Source organism: Camarhynchus parvulus, chromosome 2 (genome assembly GCF_901933205.1).
Source record: "Camarhynchus parvulus chromosome 2, STF_HiC, whole genome shotgun sequence".
NCBI lineage: Eukaryota > Metazoa > Chordata > Aves > Passeriformes > Thraupidae > Camarhynchus > Camarhynchus parvulus.
In genome coordinates, this window is record NC_044572.1 from 118,413,886 (window position 1) to 118,438,017 (window position 24,132).

Here is a 24,132-nt window from a genome sequence, read left to right on the forward strand (position 1 = left end):
TGTATATTTGTACAGTATATATGTATTTGTACATATATATATGTATATAGTTTATTGTATATTACTGGGAGTTTTTTGTGGGGTTTATTTCTCTCTCTCTTTTTGTTGTTTCCCATAATTATTATCTTTTTTTAATTTTTATTTTTATTATTACTATTACATTTGATTTAAATTGCTAGACTCTTCTCAAGCCATGGATTTTACCTTCTTTCCTATTCTCCTCCCCATCCCACCGTGGCAGGGTCTGGGGAGTGAGAGAGCAACTGAGTGGTACTTAGTTGCTGACTGGGGTTAAACCGCAAGAGGAGCAACTGTTGTCCCAAACTGGCTGTGTAGAGCAGAGTTTGAAGATTATGGTGAGGGAGGGTAGTACTGCCTGTGGTTCCACATCTGCAGTAACAGCCAGGTGAAGAAACCCACTGGTAGTGAAGCAGCATATTTTCACATTTGGATGTCCCAGGTGGGAAAAAAGCTGTTGGGCAGTTACACCTACAGTGAAAGAGGTGCATTTTAGTGGCATTGTGGGTCTGAACTGGCAGTTCCAGGCATGATTATGGTCAGTATTACGTCCTGCTTGTGGACAGCTGCTAGCAGTTATGGAAGATGTCAAGGCCAGGCTGGGAACTGGTGCCAAAGACCTCACAGGAGTGGAAAGACTGTCATGGAGAGCGAAACAAGGTGAATAGTATAATTTAAACTTTGCTGTGGGGCGATATTTCATTTGCATTTTCTGAAAAGGAGTAGAAACCTACCTTTAAAGGATTGTTCTACTGTGCACCAATAAGATTTGATAGTTTTCTTGTAAATTCCTGGTGGTTTTCTGTAGTCAGGAGATCCCTTTCCTGTCTACAAAGAGCTCTTCTTATTCCTCTCGTCTGTGCTTCAGCTTGATGTAAAACTCAATTCATTTCTGCATCACCTATCCCCAAAGATTGAAGCTGTAGACACGTTAGGCTCCAGCCTGGCTTCCCCTCCTCAAGGTACCGGAGTTGTGCGAGGTCATCAGAGTGCAATTTGTCCAGAAGTGTCGTTCAGCTACAAAGACTCCCCTTTAGAGAGCAAGGAGGCAGAGATCTCCTGCCAGCTGCCTTCCTTACAATGTAACTGGCAGCAAAGAAACTTGTTTCTATCGGCAGCTTAGGCACAAGAATGGATTGCTTTCAAAATATAGAGCTAGCAAATGTCTCCATGCTGTCTGCTAGTCCTAAATCTCTTAGAGCTGCTATATCCAATGCCTCAAGTTTATCTGCCTCTGTGCTATCTTTTGTTCACCACACAGACAGTTCACTCTTTTTTCTCCTGTCTCTCTGCATCTCTACCTCTGGAAAACTTCTTCTTCCTGTATTGAAAACAAAACCAGACATATCTTTAACTTTTTTGGGCTTGGGGCTGGCTCTGACATATGAGCTGAATAGTACTTCAGTCTCTATTAAGCTGGTCTCAATGAAGTTGCCATCTGAGTACAGCATGCTAAGCCCAGATAGGGGTCAGCATCAAGGCTTTGGAGGAGAAAAGGAAGGAAGAGTGAATTGACCATCACTGTTAGAAAAGGTGCTGAATTTGACCTAAAATATAAGTTTTATCTCATGACTTACATCTCAGAAATCCTTTCTGCTTGATGTATGGCTGCTTCATGTGGGACCTGGCTTTAGTGTTCTTAAAAAATCAGTATCCTATTGGTCTGTCATCTACACTTTGCACACCTAAATGCTTCACACATAAACAGGACAGCTCTGTCACCAGCTCTTTTTGCTCCTCTGAGGGTAAACACAGCTTTGAGCATATCTCCTGCACTGCCTTGTGTTAGGAAGACATGTGGAGATGCTTACTAAATGCAGACTTGACCCTATTACATAGAAAGGAAAAAGGGGTCAAAAGGAGAGGAACAGGAAAAAAGTACTTTTTCAAAGGCAGGCAAACAGAACATCAGTCCTAAAACTGTCAGGATAGGTGAGTTTTAACAAAGGGCAGAAAAGAGTAGAAAAGGGAAACAAATGGAAATATCTGCATGAATCTTCAATTCTGATGGAGGTACATTGTTCAATCCTACAATACTATGGCTGCAAAGATTTATCTTTTTACTCCTTGTAAGATGAGCCTACCTTCTAATTAAGCCACAATTATTTTTTGAGGTGGTAGCTTAATTAACAGCAGATCTAATAATACATTTCTCAAGGATAGTGTTGCCTTATTAAAAAGTCACCAAAAGTCTGCTAGCCAAGTAATAATCTACACTTCACAGCTAGAAAGTTTAGTAAAATTATAATGACTCAAAAATACCTGGGAGTCAAGAATAATTGGGAGTGAAAATGAGGAAACTCTGGAGAGAGGTTGCAGATGTTACAGATACTTACCCGGTGCCTTTCTACGTGTTTTGACAGTAAATCAACAACCTCTTCAATGGGAAACTGAGACACACAAAGAGAAATGAATGACTCAGGCCAGTCACAGTTTGGTGACAATCCTGATAAGGCACCTGACCAGAGAGCTCCAGTCGGGATGAGACAATGTACAATATCTCCAGCCTGGTACTCTGTAGTAATGAGAATTTATGCATTTTTTGCATAGGATCAAATTAATACATAGCAATGGCAATATAGGGGTGGGAGAGCATTTCTACAATGTCCTCACTTCTGTTTGCTCCAAACAGTTTTCGATATCTATAAAGCATCCATTGTCTAAACCTGCAGCAGCCCTTACTGAGCCCCCTCTATTGCAATTGATCACATGTGGGCAGGCTGTTATGAGGGGAGTTCTGCTGAAGCCACGAGGACTCCACACAAGCACAGCAGGCCCTTTAAAGTGAGGTCTGAAACGTGCTCTAATAAACTGCGGTTATAATTAGAGCCCAGTGGGGAAACCTGGCAGAGGACAGAATGGTTTTTTCTTTCCTTTTTCAGTTTTATTCTTCTGCTCTGATGTGACCTAAGGGCAACGTTGCATTTCATGGAAATGTCCTTTTTGAAGATTGTATGTCAGTGCTAAATCATAGGCAGAGACTGTGCTGGACACTAGCAAGGCAGGCAGCACTCAGAAACAATACTAGGCAGTAGCAGGGCAGACAATATTCAGAAATGACACTGCCAAACAAAAACCACTTTTGCTTCTAATTATAATTTTCCAAAACTATTAAGGATGTTTCAATGTTTACAGTTTCCCTTATTCACAAGCTGTATGTTAATGAAGCAGAGAACCAACCACACAGCTTATTGATTGTCCACAAAACTGGTAATATTAAATTTGAATTTGTAGGACATAGCAGAGAAGGCACAAAGAGGTAGAAAGAGAAAACAAAGCCAGTCTGGAGAATTTCAGTGATGACATTTGTTTTAATTACATAGGATCCAGGCAGTCACACTAGAGAGGAGAAAGGGTCCCTCACTTTCAGATATTTTTGAAATTGTGAGAAATGTTTGAGAAGTTTTCTTTCATCTCATAGTTTTTAACATCAGTAGATATTCCTTCAGATATTTATATTTGGAAGTTTAATTCATAAATTTATTAACTGCAGGAGTTAGAGATTTTGCTTTGTGCTTTCCAAAGTATTGGCTGGTAATTTGCTGTTCTTTCAGTCTCATAATTTCTTTATCTTCTACTGCTCTGTCCCAGTCCTACAGCACGTAGTCTTGCCTCTCAGATGCACCCTTTGCTGTAGCTGATTCCCTTTGTCATTCACCTACACAAACACAAAGGAAAACCCCAGAAGTGCAACCTTGGCTTCATTAGTAGGAAAGAGGGATTGTGCTACATCTTAATAATTGAGCAGCAGCCAAGCATAATCTTGGTATTTTAGAAGACAAACCATCACATGAGAATAGCCAACATTCAGAAGATATAAATAAAATTAAGATTTTCTTTTTAAGTAGTGGGTCATACTTTGCATACTGCAGGATTTTACATTTTTACCAGCTGAAGTTTCATCCCTTTGCAAACATGAAAAGAAGTATAAGTTTAAAATTCTTACCCTGTCTTAACACACCTACACACTCTAAACCCTCTCTGCTTAATGTTACTTTGTAGAATTACTACTCTCTAATCCTCTCTCCTGTTAGCCCTTCACAGCCAGTGTAACTGTGCAGGAGGGAGCAGGACTCTGCCTAGGCTCAGCAGCTGCTGACAGTCTCACAGCATCATGCCAAACACAGGACCAGGCTCTCCCTTCATGGAATCCCACCTGCAAGAACAGGGACCACCAAATTAGGCAATTATTTGCTTGCACTTTCTGGAATTGTCTTTGGGAAGATGTATTTCCCAGGATTTTATTTCTTGCTCAGATGTATCTACTGATTAGAATAACATTCAAGATTCCTGCATGGGAGTGCTCTGATGTCATTTGTGGGACAAAATCAGTAACATGCAAAGTTAAGTAGCTCAAATGTTAATTCCTAAATGGCTTCATTTGTAAAACTCCAAACTCAAGAAGTGACACCAAGATGCCCCTGTCTGGCATGTTTTGACATTAGTCAGAGACTTCTGTGCAGTGATGAACAGAAATGGTCACTTGGTTGACAACTGGCTAATGTGTTCAACAGCACATGTCAGTGTGCCCATTGACATCTGTCACTTATGGGTACATTTCTTAGTGTAATGAACAAAGAACTAATAAAGCACTGAGATGACAGGAAGCTGAAAGCTAAGGAGCATTTGAACTGTGCACCATTCCCTTCTGACACACAGGGACATGTTAATCTTTCATGAAGAGAGCAAAAGCTATGCCTCCTGAAGGTGTGGGCAGACAATAAGTTTCCTCTGGAGGCAAAGCCAGTGTGTTTCCTGTTCACAGCCTTGCAGTACAAATCACTGCCAGCACTTGCTATTTTTAATCTGCATCATTTCAGTGACCTAATTTGTATCCTGCCTCATGCACCCTTTCAGAGCAGAGAGGGTGGCACAATATGATACAGGGGTGGGAATGAGTGAGCAGAGAATAAGTCTTGGTTTTCAGATTATTTCTAAAGTGAAAATAAGGAGAGAGAACTCTGAGTTTTCAGGTTCTTTCTTAATTGGTATGAAATATTCTGGGAAACATCAAACATAATTTAATCTGTAAATATTTTAAATAATTAAAAATAAGTTGACATTTTCAGAATAATTTGCACTTTCTGTCTATGAAAAAATGTATAAATGAAAGTGAAATATGCTGAATGTATGCACAAAGTCCACAGAAAGTGAAATGTAGAAGAGGAAAAAGGCCAAAAGAATAATATGCAGGATTTTCTAGTTCTATGGTATCATGTGAAGTGAAACTTTTTTAGTTTCTCTCCAGGACCTCATCAAAAACCACAGTATATCTGCCTACTTATGCTTAAAGCAGAATTCTGTGCTATTAAATATCATGCAGAAAACCATACACTAAAGGACTTTTAACAAGTTTATGCATTCAAGTGCTTAATTTAGGAAAAACTGGGTAGAACATTTCTATGCAACCACTTCATCTCTTGTTCACATGGCCAAATTATAGTCCTTGACTACATAACAACATACCACTTTATGGAGGGTGAAATTTCCTCCATTTGAAAAGACAGACTAGTTCTATCAAAGGACACAGTGCTAATATCCACATCAGCAAGGATCAGGGGGTTTCATATCCCATCTGCCTCCTTCCACTGCTCGCTTGTTGAGAAACTAAGCAAAGTGGGCTGGGCATGCTGCTGTAGGTTTCCAGATGTCTTATGAAGGGCAGGAACCAGCGAGACCCAGGAGTCCTTTCAGACGTTGCTGAGTCCTTTCAGACATTGCACAGAGTGGAGACTCTGACAAAAAGCTCTTCTGACTCCCTCCATCCTACCCCATTAGGCAGTGCAGTGTCCACTCCTCAGCTTTCTGGCCCTGCAAGTCATCACCTTGGCCTCTCCTCTGAGCCCTGTCCCCTGTCTGTCCTCAAGTCATTCCCTCCCTCCCTCTCTCCCTCTTTCCCTCCCTTCTCTCTCAGGTCCAGTCAGTTCTTGACAGACATGTCCTGTTCCCACTGCTTACCATTAACGATCTCCTTTTCCAGCCTGATCAGCAAATCTGCTTCTCCCACCCTCCTTGTCAATCAGCTTCTTTCTCCTTCCTGCACTCATTGTCCCAGTTCTTGGTTGACATTGCCAGTCCTGGGGCCCCAAGCCCCCACTGCTTCTTCCCCCCCCTCAGCTCCTTTGCTGGATTTCCTGGCATTCCTCAGACTGCTTGTCCTTATCGGGTCACCTCCTGCCCTCTGCATTTCAATCAACTTTCTCCCTCCTACTGACACCACTCACAGGTGGACAGGGAATAAATATCCTGAGGTGTCCAGATCTCCAGCACATAAAAATTGCAGGGCTTAATTCAAAGGATTCTAATAGATGCCTCCTTGACAGAGAGACCATCATGCCTTTCGCAGAGCTCCTGCTCTCAGTGCAGAGCATGTAAGTGCTATCAAATGAAATCTCATATAATTTTTTTCAGATGTTAAGCCTAATTCCTTTTCCATTACTGTGGTTCTCAAAGATGGCTACTGTTTGGGCTAAAAAGTTTCAAAAAATTCAGCCTGAGGCAGACATCCAGTGTGGAAAATTTAAGTCCAAGTATAAGAGAGTTATAAGCAACTGAAAACAGGGTCTTATAATGAGAAGTGTCAGACAACATCAATATTGGAAAGTGCTACCAGCTTGGCCCATAATACAGGCTTTGTTAAAGACATCACCCAGGCTAACAATTGCTATATCAAGTTATAGGCTAATGCCTTTTGCAACTGCTGAGTTATAAAATCCTTAATGTTCTTTTTAGTTGCAATGGTAAACCTGGCAGCAACTGGGAAAGACCCACAAAACTGGAGAAAAAGTAGAAAACCTGAGGTTTTCTACCGCGTTTAAGTTACAAGACTGGGAACCGTGAAATCTGAATTATATTCTTGGCAATGCCACAGGCTTCCTGCGTGACTTGGGTCTAGCTGAAGGTTAACCTCTTGGTGCCTCAGTTTCCTCACCACATTTTTTGGGACAATGCTTATTTAATTTCCTATGCAGTGCTGGCATACTGAGCTGGCTTTCCATGCTCCTGTGACATGATACGCTAATCCTCTGCAATTTTTCAAGAGAAGGGAAAAAATAAACTTCTAGGGTTTGAATCTATGGCTTGCATAATGGGAAGACAGCAAAGAGGAATTTACTGAAATGATTCGGAAGCTGAAGTTATGTTGGGTTCTGTCCACAGAACCATAGAATCGCTGTGTTTGAGTCCTGAAATGTCGTATAAACAGTGCCCTGCAACTCCAGTGAATGGTTTCCTGACTTTGTAAAAGGAAGTGGGCTGCCTGCTTAAAGCTCTTGTCTGGGTCACAGTGACTAAACCTTTCTGCAGTGTGGCTTTTTAAAGGTTTGCATTTGTTTTAACTCGGAAACGTTCCCATAAGCCTCAACAAATAACAAGGGTGTAGAACATAATATATGTCCTTTGATCCATGGAAGTGCAGAGATGTCTCACTAGTAGATGCAGCCCAGTTCACCTGTGCACTAATCCACTAACGCTGACACGAGTTAGAAGACTAACTCTATTGTGTAATACTGTAAATATTAGTCATAATTGCTTGTAAAAAGTGCTGGGAAGAGAAGTCCTGGGAATTACGAGAATTTGAATCACACTCAGCTGTAAGCATTAGAGATCCCCTGGATCAAATTATATTTGTCTTGCACCCTTTTCAACCCTCTGGATCTCTCAGTCCAGTACAGAAATCATTAGCTAATTGTAAAAGGGAAAACAAAACCTTGCCTTAAGGCATCTGTTCATGTCAGGTACCAGACATGTATATTCTGCAGCCCCTCCAGAGACACAGAGATGTCTGTAAAATTGTTCACCATGCCATGTGTTGTTGTTTGCATAAACATAATTGAACATACTAATACAGAATACAATTATTCTGGTATACAAAGCTACACTACATGTGATTAGAAAATAACAATGTGTCCTGGGAACAGTTAGCAAAACTGACAGAATGCAGATAAAAATTGTCTTATTAAAATTCAAAAGTAAGCATTTATCTTTGCTGCTATCCCTGTGGGGGCTGTTACACATAATAATGAAAAGATGTCCCTTGAAATGGCATTACTTTTTAATGAGGCTTTTACCCACTGAGTCATAATCTCCATTTTACTAATTACAAGCAGAAATGGCATCCTAAACCCTTCCTAAACCCAAACTGCTGAGTCCAAGCAGCTTCTGAAGCTGAGGCTTTCCAGTTGGTTCTCAGACTTGGGCAATTCAGCAAGTGTTGGGCTACAGCTAAGTTAAAGACAGGGGGTGACTCTACAACCCAGCAAAGATATCTGCACATCACAGTGTCAGTTCCTGGGCAGTTCTTTGACGTATTCCATAGTGCTTGACTCTTTAACAGTCCTCTGGTTGAACAAAAAGCAACTGGGACACCCATGGTGATTACTTGCTGATTGTTATTTGGTCCCATGGACACTGTGCTTTCCTTTTACTCTGGCACTTGTCTTCATTCAGAGCCTGAAGGGCCAGACACTAACTGATGGTGCTGGACCCCAGTTCTGACCGACTTGCCCTGTCCTATTCTCAGTAGTACTCAAAAGACCACATGGTGCAAGGACTGAACACTTGTATTCAGTAAAAGCCTGGCTTTTCCCTTCATCTGTCTAATTACTCATATCCTCTTGAGTTCATGACCAATAAACCATTTTTGGTTAAAGCATTTTGGCAAATATGATCCATGGTCACAGCCACTGTTTCTTCTAGTATTCAGGTCTTTGCTACACATTTGACATGGGAATTGCTTTACACAGAAACAGGGGGAAACATCTATTTCTGCAAACTGTCACTCAGGGAGCTGCTTAAAATTTGACAGCACTGAGATTATTTTTATGATAAAATACTAAATCATTGCCAACACAAAGGTGAATGGTTCAGGCTGTCAATCCGAGGTCTCATAATATGAACTGAAATATGGGGTTCAGCAGGCCAAAAGGTTTCTAACAAAACATTTTTAAAGTTAGAAAATTAAGTAATCTAAAGCAAGAAAACTCCAAGATGAATTGGTTCTCCCCAGCTCCAAGCCATCCTTTCTTTTCCAAAATCAGTTTATCTATTCTCATCCTTATGCCCCAGATCATTTCATCTCTTCATTTTATGCTGGTGGCTTTCTCTCAGGTAATGAACACCAAAAGAGAGAATCAGGAGTGAGAGAAGCTGATGGCTTTTTTTAATGCCAAAAATTAAATTCTGGGAACATTCTGAAATCCATAGAGGAACATTCCATTGTGACGCTAAAGTGAGAAGGTGGAGTAATCATCTGTGTGCTACAGTTTTTCTGAGCTTGGTCATCTTCATAGCCACCTCTGTTATTTATAAAACCTACAGACACTAGAACTTGTTATAGAAAAGTTTGACAATTATTTTTAAATGGGTGAACCCATTTCTTTTTCCCCAGTCTTTTTCTTGGAAATTACTGGACTGTTTGGCTAAAAGGTTCCATAGAGCAAAATACAGCCTGAGTCAGCATGGAAACTATCACCACTAATGATTAAAGTTTGGCAAGACTGTAAATAGCAGAGTCCAGGTCTCCAAGTGAGTCAATCTTATAATACGTGGGGCAGTCAAACCATCCTATATGATAAATTGTCATAGCTTCCATTTCACAATTTGAAAGCCTCTGATATTTGTGAGAGACAGGTTGGCAGTAGAGCCCTTTACTGGTGAGCACAGCACACAGAGGTTCTCCCAAAATCATACAGAAGCTGCTGGTAGACCTGGGATGGCACTCAGAAGGGCTGACCTCAGATTTCCCCTGTAACCACCGACTGCCCTTGGTTTTGCTCAGCTCAATGATTCTTCCTCTCCCTCAGTTACATCAGTCTCCCATATTTTCTTCACTGTTGTCTCTTTCTGACTCCTCTTTCCCTTCTCCTTTTTCCTTGGTTTCCCTTCTCACAGAATTTCAGCCTTTACCCATATGCTTTCCCATGATATCTGACTGAGAGGTTAAACCAGTTTGGCTGCCTTAGATGAGAGGTATGGTTTCCATTCCAGGAGACAATAGTGCTGGGCACGTATTCCCTGCTCACTGTCACCCTCTTCACCTCACAGTTCTTGATTTCTGGTAGGCCTCAGGATAAAAAAGGAGACAAGCTGGATTGCTTTCTTGGTGGCTGTGGGAAGAAGAGCTGGAAGCCTGGTCTAGTGTCTGTAGGATTTGTTTATATGTCACATTCCACGTGGTATAGGAAAGTAACATTATATATGACTGTAATCTCTGGTTACATTTGGCATTTGGCAGTTCCCTGATTGAATTGCATCATATTTGTGTTGCCTCAGACAAGTCCTAATTACAAACATTTTGATTTTTCCACCGGTTTTCCCAAAAAGTTCACCATGCCCACATCAATCAGATCTGAGTTATTTTAGCCGTTCCACAAATGTGCTTTTTTTGGTTAGATTGAATGTGTCTAGGTTGGATGTGAGGCTTTCCAATGTGACTTCACTTCCTAGTAGAAAACAAGCACAGAGATTCAAGGTATGTCCCACTGCCCAGCTGAGGGACAGCATCTCTGGGCAGCAGCTCTTTGCAGACAGGCCTGACTGATGAGTTGGGGCTGGCAGCAAGGACAGAGACTGGGCATTGTGAGGGGTGCAGGGACAGCAGTGAAGAGCTCTGTCCCTGAAAAGGGAGAGGTCTCTGTCATTCCCTCCTCCTCAGTGGTGTCTGATTTTGTGAGCACCAGGAGTGTGAAGACTGCTGGGGACAGAAGCAGCAGAACTGCTGGCACAGGTGACACTCCAGGGGCTTGTAAACCTCAAGACAATTAAAAGGGGGAACAGTGAAGATATTGAGGCACCCCAGTAGGTCACTGGGATTGAACTGGAGATAATAAATCCCAAAAAGCCCACATGGCAGACCTGATCAGGTGTTTTGTCGTTGCAGTCCCCAGGCAGTGGAAAAGCAGAATGGACCCATCCAAACTGACTATTCTGTCCAGGTCACAGACCATACATAAGCAGCTAAAGACCTCCCATACCCGTCTTTCCCTAGAAGCAAAGTGGCTGCATTTGCCAGGGTCCCATGCCAGCATTAATGCTCCCTTCCAAGGGCAGTTGGCTGGCTTTTGGTGTCTGTGTATCTTTGCCACAGGCAATCCACAACTCCTGGATAGATGGGAGCCTGCTGCATTGTAAGACTGCTTTGCTTCCCAGTTCCTTGCAGAGGAATTGGCAGGAGCACCTATAAACCTACAGCAGAGGCTGAAATTTTCATTCTGAGTGGGTTCTGACTTGTAATCTTGAACTAAGGGGAAAACATACGTGGAATTTGGCAGGCCAGGTAAAGGATTTTGACCTCGAAGACTTTACCCCTTTGTAAGTTTTGTCTTAGAGATGATGTGGCAGCAAAGCAGGGTGGGGATCCCTTCCTGATCTACCCGAACATGTCCTAATGGGATAGAGATCTGTGCTTCCCAGACCTTTTATCAAACCAGCAAATGCAGCCAGGATAGCAAGCCTGAACTTTCAAAAAGTCAGAAGCCAAGCTCTGAAACATCACAGGACTTGCTTAAAACCACAAGGTGTTTCTCAGATGTTTCCTCTGGGCACTGAGCTTTTATTTCATATTCAACTGGAAACCAAGAGGAACATATTTTTTCTAAAAGAAACCCTGAAAATATTTCACATGATCACTAGATTCCAAAAGATTAAGAATAAAACATAGAGTCATGAAGGCTTTCAACTCTCATAAAAGTCTGGAAATAACTTATTTTAATTTCAAAACCCTCTGAGCTATAAAAGGAAGATTTTTGGTAAAGCAACTCTGACTCATTCTAACACATTTTCTCTTCATTCATACGTTCTTTTGACTCAGACTAAAAGACTTGGATTGCAAAGCCTCATGCGTGTGTGTGTGTGTTCTTTTTTTTTTTTTACTTCACAGCTTTTTTTGGGAAATACCTCAATGAATACAATGGCAGCTACATCCCTCCTGGGTGGAGAGAGTGGGTTGGATTAGTGAAGAACTCTCGCTTCTATAATTACACCATTTCTCGCAATGGTAACAAAGAGAAGCACGGATTTGATTATGCAAAGGTATTTTCCAGACACATAAATGCCGCATGATTAATCCATATAAAAATAACTTTTCAGATCATTAATTAACCAGATAATTAATTAATTAAACAACTATAACCATGAAATTGAGATGTCATTTTCTCTCCAGGGCATTTCAGATCAATTTCCACCTGAGAATATTAATCACTCAACAGAAGAATGTTCCCAAGGCTCTTCAGTGGAGCCTGGTGATGCTCCCTCCTTCCTCCCCTCCCTCCCTCTCTCTCCCTGACAGAAGGTGATGTTTTGGTGGCAGAAGCAAAGAGTAAATAAAAGCCTTTCCCAAAAAGGATTGTGTCCCTTGCACTCCTGAACTTTAAAGTTTGCTGAGTGTTGTCAGTTGTTACCCACAGAAGAGCCTTGGTTAATGTTGTTTTCCATTATAGAGTGCACACCAAAGAAAGGCTGTATGCCTGTGGTGTCAGACTCCGGATATGACTATGAGAGTAGATAAGGGCAAGAACACGGCCGTTGGAAAAGTTCAGAGCTTGTTTGTGCTCTTGACAAAGTGTGGAAAGTATGCCAAGGGGACCTGCCCACTGCCATGAAGTTTCTTGGAAAGGCTTAGGAGGGCAGATCTCAGACAGACCAGCCTGCAAACAGCAATCTGGAATTTCCTCAAATTGCAGCTCGAGGAAGATGATACAGATGTTGCAGCTGTGGTTTCTGACCCATGTAATGAGTTTTTATTGGAAACTAGTGACGCCTGTTTCTGATTTTCCCATCCATAGAAATTACATTATACTGATTATATATTTATGCAGAGTAAAACAAAAAAGGAAATATAGAATACTGGTTAGTTATACATTCCTTACACTCTCTGTGTATGTAGCTAGAATAAACAGAGGAACAGGAGGGGAGTAGATGCTTTGGGAGAGCAGTCATACAGGCATTTCACTCAGGCCACAAACCCAGAAATTATCACAGCCCTGGTACCTCACACCCATTACCCATTTTGGAAACTAAAGGATCACTCACTGTCTCATGCATACGCTTGCAGGGTTTGTAGCAGGCAGGCTACTGTGCATGTTCCAAGCATGCTGCAGGAGAGGGGCAGGGGCAGGGGACAGGGAGCGGGTGAGCGAGGAGGTCACAGCTGGTTGCCTTGTCCTAGCACTGACATGGACACAGACCTTGTCCCTCAGGCTCTGCTTTTGCAGCTGTTCAGGGCCTCGAATCCACAACATAAGATTAGTCATGCCTGGAAGTGCTTGAAATTACAAACATTGTCTCAGCACTTTCTCAATGAAGCCCGAGCTAGACCTCCAGGCCAACGGTGAATACTCCAAGGTGGCAGGTGGTTTAATTTAAGTTTTCATCTTTTTTTCTTAGTTCCATTTCCTCCCTTTTCCTTGTAGGCTTCCATTTGCCACCTTAGCTGTGGGTTAAGCCAGTTTATTAGCAAGTCACAACCTTAATCTCAGCAGCTGCACTGCTTAAAGTTGCACAGTTAAATGAACAGAGCCCGCAGGAATTTAACTGCTCCCTGCATTCTCATTTGCAATTTCTTTGATTAAGAGTTTTTGCAATCTGTTGCCTGTTGTAGCTGTCTTCCACTTTGTACATATGCAAAAGTATAGTCTGAACTATAAAGGTTTATGTAAACATAAAACCAGATTAAGTTTCAATGTTATTTGGGAGCCATTACCTTGTGAGGTGTTTTATCAATGAAATTTAAGAAACATATCTTTGTCAGTACAGTCTGTGATTTTAAATGTTACTTAGCATTATATTACCAAATCTGAGAATCAAATTTACTTTATACTTTCTGTTGTATCTGATTTGCAAAATACTGTCTCATTTTATGTGGCATTGCCTGCTTAAGAAAGTAATTACTGCTCAGTCTCCCCTATGCTCCCTCAAATCATACATCTCTTTGATGGTATGCTTTTACTTCCTGATCTGAGCTTTAATGAGGACTTGAAAAATAACATAATAACATGATAGTATGTGATCTAATTAATCATGCATTTTGTAACTTTTGCTTTGTGTTAATCGTATGTTCCAGGACTACTTCACAGACCTAATCACTAATGAGAGCATTAATTACTTCAGAATGTCTAAGAGGATATATCCCCATAGGCCCATAATGATGGTCATCAGCCACGCTGCACCCCATGGCCCCGAGGATTCTGCACCGCAGTTCTCAGAGCTCTACCCCAATGCTTCACAGCACATGTAAGTGAAACTCACACACTGCCAGACCCACTCCTTGTGTCTGCTTCTGCAAGGAATTTGTTTTTGGAGACAGCTCAGGAGCAGGGAATTCAAATATAAGACACTCATGTAAGCAGAGAATGTTTGCTTGTTTCTTTTGCTGTGCTTGTTCCTTTTGCGGGGGAGAGTGACAGCTCTGACCATTATTAAAGCAGAGAGAAGCTCTTTTCCTCCTGGGAAGTTGTGGGAGATTAAAAGGTCAGTATTTGGCTTTGTAAGGGCAGCTTCTTACAATACCCTGAAAATATGTAGACACAGGTCAGGATCTGTTGGAAAGATATTACTTCCTTCGTTTCCCTCTAAGATATGTGCTTCCTGGGCTCTAACTAACTGAATGCATTGAGAGTAAAAACACCCTTTTGAAGCTTTTGAGTGCACCAGATTTGTTTATACACTAGATACTGGCAGATTCCCAAAATAGCCTATCAGACTACACTTTTAAATAACACGCTTAATCTTTTCTGGTGATTAAACTATAACAAAAACCCCCAACTCTTCATTTTGTTTCTAGAAGAAAAAGCAAGCTCAGGTAAAAATCTGTGGAGGGTCCACATCTGTGGATTCCTCATCTTGCTTCCTACCAATTTTGAAAATTCTGGGTCCTTTTCATTATAGTGAGAGGCTATGGAAGATTTCCATTGCACTTTTGTCTCCCATGGGTTTGTAGGTCAGTCTTTCCATTTGTTCTGTAACAATGTATTTGCACATCTTTAAAAAACAACACAATAACAACAACAAAATCACAAAAAACATCTTTATAAAATATTTCAGCTGGATTGTGCATTTATTTGTCCTCTCAAAATGAGGATAAATCAATTTCATTATACAATGGGAAAGCTCCTTGGTCTAAAAATTGTATTTTGGACACTCTGCAGTAGTTCACATACCAGGATGGTTTTTCAACTTACATCAAATACTTTAAAATTTCTAGGAGTAGTAGTTACTGCATGAACTGCATGGATAAACTGATCACTGGTTGGGGCCAGAAAGAGATTTGCTGTTCATGGCACATGGTTACATTTTTGTTGTTTTGCATCTTTTATCCTCTTACTGACAGCTACTTTCTAGATATGCCAGTTTCCCTGACCTTATAATCTTATATTCTCCATGATCCCACATTCCTGAGACCAGATTTTGCAAGTAACGCAAACCAGTCGGCAATATTTTGTAGTTACTTAGATATTCAACGTAGTTTCTACCCATATAGGGAACTAATAAAGTTGAGATTTTAGTTGATAAATAAGGTAGACACGAATACATGAAACCTTTTATATTGGGTGGTATGGAAGAATGTTCTCAGTCCTGAATTATGTGCTCCAGCAGAAAGTAGCAGGGAACAATGGTGGAGCAAAGGGGAAAGTAAAACCACATATTTTTTCTGCTGTTTTTCTAGCTTCTGAAAATCATGAGTTTAGGTGAAGCATCCTGGTCAGTGTGCCCTATTCTCTTTGCATTGGTTTAATCTCTTTTTAAACTCTGGTGGCAGCCCCGTCATCCTGTGGCAACAAGTTCCACAGTGTCACTTTGTGCACTCGGGACAAAGGGCCACTTTTCATTTCCTTCTAAAACCTGGAGCTTCATTATGCCACCTGTGTCCCCTACTTCCCATTCTGTGAAGAGTAATGAATAGTCACTATATCAAATTGAAAGGATTTCTCCCATGTCTCCTTTCAATTGCCGCTTTTCACTGCAAGAGAGTTATATCTATTTGTTCTCACTCCATTCAACAGATTGTCTCCCATTTAGTGGCACAGACTGCCTGGCCTCAGGCAAGCCATCCTGCCCGCTGGGGGACTATCCATCATACAGGAGGGCAGGATCCAAACTGCTTCCGCTTAGCTGTGGGGACGGTGTCTGGGAGAAAAGCACTGAATCATTGTATCTCACCCTACCTCTCCCCAGGCCAAAGCAACTCATTTAAGGCTCCTTGCTCCCTTCTGACAAGTGCTTGTAGGAACTTGTTTTGGTTTATCATGCTCTTGACACTTTTTGCTGCTTGGTATTTTCAGCCTGCTTGTTTTCTAGCTTGTGCTGGTAGAACAAAAGGCTTTAGTTAGTCTCCAAATTTTTAACTACCTCTCCCTCTTATATACAGGTTACATGTCACCTGCAAAGATTAAGCAAAATTCTAGCTAAAATTAATTTTTATTTTTGTGGACTCTTGGGGTCTAAATACCTTGCTCTGCTAGGCTACTTGTGAGAGCACTCAGCTGTGCTTCTTTTCTTCTGGTGCTGTTGATTTCTTGGCAAGCTTCTTGCAAAGAGTTTTTTCTCCAATGACCTCAAGAGATCCTTGCTGGCTTGTTTTGTGTTTCTTATTGCACTGACTGACTGCATGTGTTAAAGTTCAGTCTGCAGACTGAGAAATGAGACAAATTGAAGATAAACTGCTAATTTGAGTTTGGGTGGCTGAAGATTCCAACTGATTTCTCTATCAAAAATAAGAGCAACGTGCTCTGAAAGATATGAGATGTTCAGTTCTCACAGAAATATTGTGTTCCCTATGAAAACAGAACAAGAACAATAAAATCCCTCCTGCCAAGGTTTGTGTAATCTGAACATTTAACCCTTAGGTTTTCTTCCTTGGTGGTCAAGCAGCATTTTAATCTCTTTCCTTCTGACCTTGGGTGACAGCCATCTGACCTTGGATTTTGTTTTTAAAAATGTAGTTGCTGTATCATGTTACTGTAACGCCTACCTCCAACAAAGAAGGGAAACCAGGTCAAAAGCTGCTTGCTGGCTTAACAAACTGAGATGGAAGGTTATACCTACAAACCAAGGATTAAGATAGCCTGTCAACCACATGTACGAAGTTTTGCTTAAGAGAACAGTAGCTGAAGCAGACTCTTAAATTACATGATGTCTCTTTGCTGGTAAATTGCCTGCTAAAGATTGAAATGTTGCCTCCATAAATTAAAACAAAGCAAAACAAAATCAACATCAAAAAACAGCCCAAAAGTTTGTTTAGAAGAAGTTTTCCACTGGCACATATAAAGAAGGGAGTGGCCACGGCAGGAAATACTCCAGGGAGAGCTCTGCCCTCAAGTGTGGGCGTCTATTGGTATCATTTCCTTGCTTATCAACATGGGAAGAATTAAATCAAATGAATGCAGCAGAAAAGTCCTTGAGATTTATGAAAAATACATCAAAGGCAAAAAGAAAATTAAGAATTACATGCCATCATTATGTTACAGTCCTGTCCTCCTCAGCACAAACAGGCTCTAGAGTGGCATGGAAAGTCTTACAAAGACAAGAACAGTAATAATGTGTACATTGTTTGCTTATTAAGTGATTTCTGTTAACTCTTATTAACTCCAGTTCAAAATCAAACACAAACTATGGGAAGCAGCAGACTCTTCATTGTTTTAAGCATCCATTTTCCCCTCCCATTCTCCTACTTCTCTCCATAATGTATGTCCTATTTCTGACATCTAAAAATATTTCTGAAGGTTTATCCTGGCTGCTATCACCATAATAATTGAAATATTTTCTGAAAATAAATCATACTAATGCATGTACTCTAACTATCCCCAGACATTATTTCTGTGAAAGAAAATGGGACTAGAGAAGATGTACTAGATGAAAGCAATACATAGATTTTTGCTGTGGTAATGAACATCATCTGTTAGGGAGTAGGGTTGTTAGACCTTTGGAAACATTGTTGTTAAATATGAAGTTATGTTACAGGACAATCTTGTTTCATCAGACAGCTGAGCTGGAAAGCTTTGACTCAAAGGATGCTCTGATGAAAGCCTGAATTATCTGTTATGCTCAGGGCCTCTGGCACTTTTAACTTCCCTTTACCTTCCAGTGTGAGCCAGTCTTAGGGGAACTGTGAATCAGACCTAGGCTGTTTATAAGCTGTGAAGTAAACGAACATTAGAAGCAAAAATCTGCAGGAGGCAGGTTTACTGAAGAATGTAAAAAATGGAAATCTGAACCACTGCTGGCTGTACTGAGTTGAAATACTTGGGATGGCAGGAGGACTCACAGCCAGATTTTATGACTACCTGGAAACAATCCTATTGCCAAGCTAGAAACATTAGGAGTAGCAGATAGAAATGGAATCTGATCTATCTTGGACTAGATGAGAAAACTTCGCAAGCTAAGAAAAGGTAGGTGATATGAAAGGCAGAAGTTTATATTTCCATTTAAAATCATATGAAGGATGCTGATATACCAGGTGTGTAGGTCTGCAGTAGTGAAGCATCAAAAGAAATGTTGCAGCTCTGGATCCCCAGAGCAGCCTTCAGTGTAAGTTTGGGGTGTGAGGTGGCTGCATCTGGAACCACTGAGGCCGAGTCTCAAACATCTGTCAGTAACAATGGCTCTTGTTGTAATGTGGACGTGGGGCCATTAGAGTGGGATCATGCATTTGCATCAGTAATGAATCTTGACATGTCAGTGTGCAGTGTCACTCCTGGCCCGAGGCCTGCTTGGACTCCTGACTTAGAGATAAGTGATCACAATCATCACACACGTCATTGTGAGTGTGAGTTTAAAGACAAGACAAGAAGAAATGCTGTGAAATAAGATATGTAAGTAATATTCTAGTTGCACAATTAACTTCTGCAGGAGCAACAAATGATGTTTCCTAAATGAAAAAGGTGTTATATTTAACAGGCAACAGCTGTTTCATTTCTTTATTCTAAAATATAGCAGTTGTGTTACACTTGGGGAGCGAAACTTTCATACCCCACATACACAGCTCTATAAATATCACTGGGTTTAAAAGATTCCCATTTTAAAAGGCAGAAAAAAGCAGACCCAGAGTGGTGAAATTCAACTTCACATTAATAATGACCATGGCCACTGGTTGTGGGTTTGTTTTGTTGTTTTTTTATACTTTTAATTTTGCCCAGAACCTAGGCTTCCTGCTTTCCAAGAACAGTGTCTAAACCTGGAAGTCTGCTTTCCCTGGAAACAAAGAATTTGCTTCCTTTGTTTATTTTCACTTGAAGAAACATGACCACTTACGCCATGTTTGCTAATCATATTTCAAAGAATAATAGAAGTGCTAATTCTGTACAGAAACTATTCATTTTTTTTTCTCAATCACTTTTACCAAAGGTATTACTTTAAAATGTTGTTGACTTTTATTTTTATGAAATGAAAATGTTCTTTTGGTATCTATGTACTGTATTATTTTCATTAACTGGAGGACTCACAATCCAAACAGAAGATTAGCCAAAGCCTTTAAACTAAACCTCCTGAGAACTTTAGGGAATTATTCAAACCCAACATTTTTAGGCAGTATTTTTGTGAACATAATTTCTTCTGTTGAATAGAAACAGGAGGGAATTATGAGGTTGCAAATAGGGGAAAACACAGATTTTTACTATGAGCAATTGAACAAATATTTGGAAACATACTTGTTTCTCTCCACATTATCCCATCTGTTAGAGACATATATATTTAGATTAATTTTTTAGAAAGCAAATGTTAATTTAAAGTTGTACTAAATTCTCGAAGCTCTTTAGACATTCTGTACTCTCCAAATCCTTTCTTAAGTGTAAAATATCTTTTTGTAATAATGCAAAATGGCTGTATTCAATTTATTTCATTAAATATGACAATTCAGTTCAATTACTAGCAGAAGCTAGTGAAATTTGTTTCTGAATTATTTGGTTGGGGACCCCATTTTAATAGATTCTCAAATACAAGCATCCATTTTTTTTGGATTGTTGGTTATTTTTATTGTTTCTTGCCTAAATTAAAGTTATTGTGGTACCTTAAAAGCCAAATAAGATGCATTCTTAATTTAGAAGTTCAAATTTAAATGTATTAATATAGTAAATATGTTGTCAGAGAGAGTTACTGAGGCCTTTTGATTACAGAAGCAACTGCTAATATTGCTCCTTTTCTCTCAACATAAGTATCTACTTGAACTGATGTTTACAGACAAATTATAGATTTTGTGGATAATCTTTTTTTTAAATGCACTAATGCTCATGAATTTTTATTTCTTCCATAGTCTATAGATCACTTGATTATCACTGCAAATTTCTCTCTAAACTTATTCACATAGGGACTGATCACTAAAATCTCAGGGTGAAATGTTCTCATTATGTATATGATTTTATGGAAATGTGCCTATGCTCAGCATTTGTTATTGTTACATAATGGTTGGATTTTTTTTGTTAGTTTAACTGAGGGTATCAATTCAAAATTTTACAAATCTAATGTCTTCCAGTGCCAGAACAGATCTCTTAGGGAGTGCCAAGTGGTCTCTGTGTATTAAGTTCCTCACAGTGTGTGCTGGACAAATAAAAGTGAGCAACAGACCAATCTAGATTTGCCCAAGTTAGTATATTCTACAAGAATGACAAGTACTACAGTAGCAACTTGCCAGAACTATAACTTGAAATAATGGGCTAACTGGCACTGTCTGCTGATCCTGGATCATTTAATGCATTCCACACCAGATGGACTCCAGAACTGAGAGGAGGCCATGGAAGACATGGCACACATCTTCAATTTCACTCTTCCAGTGCAAAGAGGGATCAAGGAAATGTAGATGTCAGTGATACTTTATAGCACTACTTGTAAATACAGACAAGTATTGGCAAAATTGGACGAATAGAAGCAGTGACACACCATGCCATAATGACTTTCAAGGACTTATAACAACTTATAACATTTAACTGATATCTCCAACTGCTTCAAGAAAAAATGTTACAATAAAAAATTATCACTGACCAGGAAGAGCTCTGTCTACATGGAAAAGTTTTCAGAAGTCAGCAGTATTCTCCCTAAGATTTATGTCTGCAGTGTTTGGTTGGTTGGTTGGTTGGTTGGTTGGTTGGTTGGTTGGTTGGTTGGTTAAATTTATCACCAAAAAAAAAAAGGTAGATAAATTTGAGGGCAATGTCAGATCTTGTGCCTGGTAACCAGTGCCATTCTGGTGGATTTCTGAAAGGCTCAACAAACAGGGGTACACAGGGAACGTGTACAAGGTGAGGGGTTTTGGAATTGCTTTCCATCTCTTCCTTAGTACTCTTTCTCCAACATTATGAACCCCTGATTCACATTTATCCATCAGCCAGTGACATTGGATATTTCACAGAAGGTTCCTGTTCCTTGAATTGCCTGGGAGGAAAATTCTGCTCTGTCTCTGCCTGCTGCATTCTCACCCAGAAAATTCAAAATGCATTTGGAAAGTGTCTGTGAAAGGTTTTAACTGCCCTGCTAAACCCTTGAGTGCTGCTTTTTAAAACTATCCATTATGTGGAGGAGGCTGCTCACAATAGCCTGGGAACACAAGACCTGAGCCTGCTTCAGCAGCTGGCTCTCCTTCCTGGCACAGCAGCAGGCTGTCACCGCGCTGCCGGCGGAGCACAGCTCTCAGCCACCTCATCCCTCTGGGCCTGGGGCACTCGGGACCCCACTGGAAAAAAAACAGGGTTTTACTAGGAGATGCTGATTAATCAAAAATGAACCCTTTCATGGGAAAACATCTTGTCTGACAAACTTCCAAGGAAACTGAGAAAAATTTGCACTGAAAGTATCCTTCTTTTCTGTCAGATAACTGATAAATGGTAGGTGACAAAATTCCTAAGGCTTGCTTCTTCAAGGGTCTCCCTCTGCTAGGACTGCTGGCTAGCCAGCAGCACAGAGAGCTGTGCTCCTGACATAAATCTTATTAATAATATGACAGGATTCATTTTAAAAATCAGACTTCAACCATGGGAAATTAAAAAAATTATGACTTTTCAATGTGAAATAAAAGATTTTTCAACAGAAAAGGAATTCTAGTTTATGCTTGTCTTTGCTCAGTAGGGAGCTAACCTTTTTCATACTTCTTAATCTCTATCAAAGTCCCATGATACTGTTGCATCACTTCTCTTTTCCCTTGAGATTAATGATTAAGTAGGTTAGTCAAAACTTTGCTGTGTGTACTAAAGGCATACTTCTCAAATTCTACCTAACTTCTCAAATAATGCTCTCCAGTTAGAATGTGGGCTCCACAAATTTATTGAAGTTGACTATCAGTTTACTGTGTTATCCTTCCAGCTGATTTTTGTCCTCAGAATATGCAGTTAGAGGTTATACATATGATATCTGATATAAAAATCAATTGCTTCCACCATCCTGGGATCACATACAACCATGTAAAGAAAAATAAGACCTAAGGGAAGGACTGGTCTATGACTCTAAGTTATACAGTATTCTGATATTGTTCATTTTAAAAAAGGACAAATACACATACATATTTCGGTGGGAAAAATGTACCTTTTTTTAACACAAATGTTATAATTTTCAGTACCTAAACAGCAAATTAATATTGAATTTCTTTTTTTCTTGTAAACTGAAAAGAGAATAAAAATAATCAAATTAATCACCCAACAGTATTTTTTTCACTATCTCTTTATGTTTAATTTTCAAATGTAATGCTGCTGTTCATGTATTATGTACTGCAGTGTACTAGAAACAAGGGAGAAATAAAACCTGAAGAACTTAATGAAAATGACAAAGACTATATTCCTTCTTTCTAGAGAAGGGAACTGTTCATATGTAGGTGAAACCATTTAGGGAAATGGATATTGCTTGGTTTCTCTTCACCTTGTAGCTGTCATGTATGCTAGGCATAAAAACAAGAATGATGGAGAGCTTTTGCAACATGTTTCTCTGTAGAGAAAATTTACTTGACACTTTTTTTTGCCACACATTTTCTCCCAAGGTGATATCTCTGGGAAAATATTCTTGTTTCTTATAGGATATCTTTCAAAAATGCACAGGCTGTGAATAGAACACCACTCTTAAATATTTCTTTTGATGTTTGTACAAACTCCTAAAGCATCATTCTTTGCTTTACATAGGACTCTGTGCCATACTTCTTCTTAGTGCTAGTATCAGTAATGGTGTTACCTCAGTTTTGTTGTCATGGTTCATTTTATGCTTGTAATGCACTGTGCTTTGCACTCACATTGAAAATAACACTTCAGCAGTATTTAGTGCAGAACTAACTGTAACACTGGTGGTGTTCTTTATACTGACTAATAAATTTCTTTATCCCACTGGAAAATACCTTTCTTTGACTTTTATTTAAAGGTAATTTCTCTACTGGAAGTACCAGGGAAATATACCTTAATATTAAGTAAGCAGTCCTTTTTCATCTCTAACTTCCTTAATTTTTCCTTTCTGTATGAGATGCACCATTCAGATAAGCCTTTTTAAAGATTGCAGATTTGTTTGAGAAATAGATTTTGGCAAATCCCAAATATTAATGTGGAACTTGTAGTGGTCTTTGAGTCTGGCAGAAAGCTTGGAAAGCAAGTGGTTAAAATATTTTGAGGAGGTGATACATGACCCAATGAATCTGGAAAGCCACTGAAGTGATGTTTGTAGATATTTGTCAGATACACATGGAATTTGTGATTTAACTGTTTGTTGGCTATTTCTGTGTTGGAGGAGTTGCCACCTCCCTCTGATGCCCACCATGCTGCACAGCTTTTGAGATCTGTTCTTTTCCTCCAGCACTCCCAGCTATAACTATGCACCAAACATGGATAAGCACTGGATTATGCAGTACACAGGGCCCATGCTGCCAATCCACATGGAGTTTACCAACGTCCTGCAGCGCAAAAGACTTCAAACCCTGATGTCAGTTGACGACTCTATGGAAAGAGTGAGTGCAAGAAACTGCTGTGAATACAATCTTATTAGTCGGTAACAAAATTAAATTAATTAATTTTTTCTTTACCTTCACCAACCACATTCTGGGGAAAGTCATTGTACTGTGAGGAATTACTCCACTTTTTCCCAGTGGAATTGAATTCTAGTTCTCTGCAACATGAAGCCAAGCTCCTGGCTTTCTTCTTTCAATTACTGGGTCAAAAAAACAGT

The 24,132-nt window shown here is 39.9% G+C and overlaps 1 protein-coding gene across 8 annotated transcripts in view; it reads left to right on the forward strand.

Annotated features, from left to right (window-relative positions):
- SULF1 (sulfatase 1) overlaps window positions 1-24,132 on the forward strand; it is a 124,332-nt gene that overhangs the window by 66,574 nt on the left and 33,626 nt on the right. For all 8 annotated transcript variants that reach the window (XM_030971105.1, XM_030971104.1, XM_030971107.1 and 5 more), the window contains 3 exons: window positions 11,897-12,048; window positions 14,078-14,247; window positions 23,764-23,914. In XM_030971105.1, the coding sequence (XP_030826965.1) occupies window positions 11,897-12,048; window positions 14,078-14,247; window positions 23,764-23,914 (473 nt within the window). The remainder of the gene's footprint in view (window positions 1-11,896; window positions 12,049-14,077; window positions 14,248-23,763; window positions 23,915-24,132) is intronic.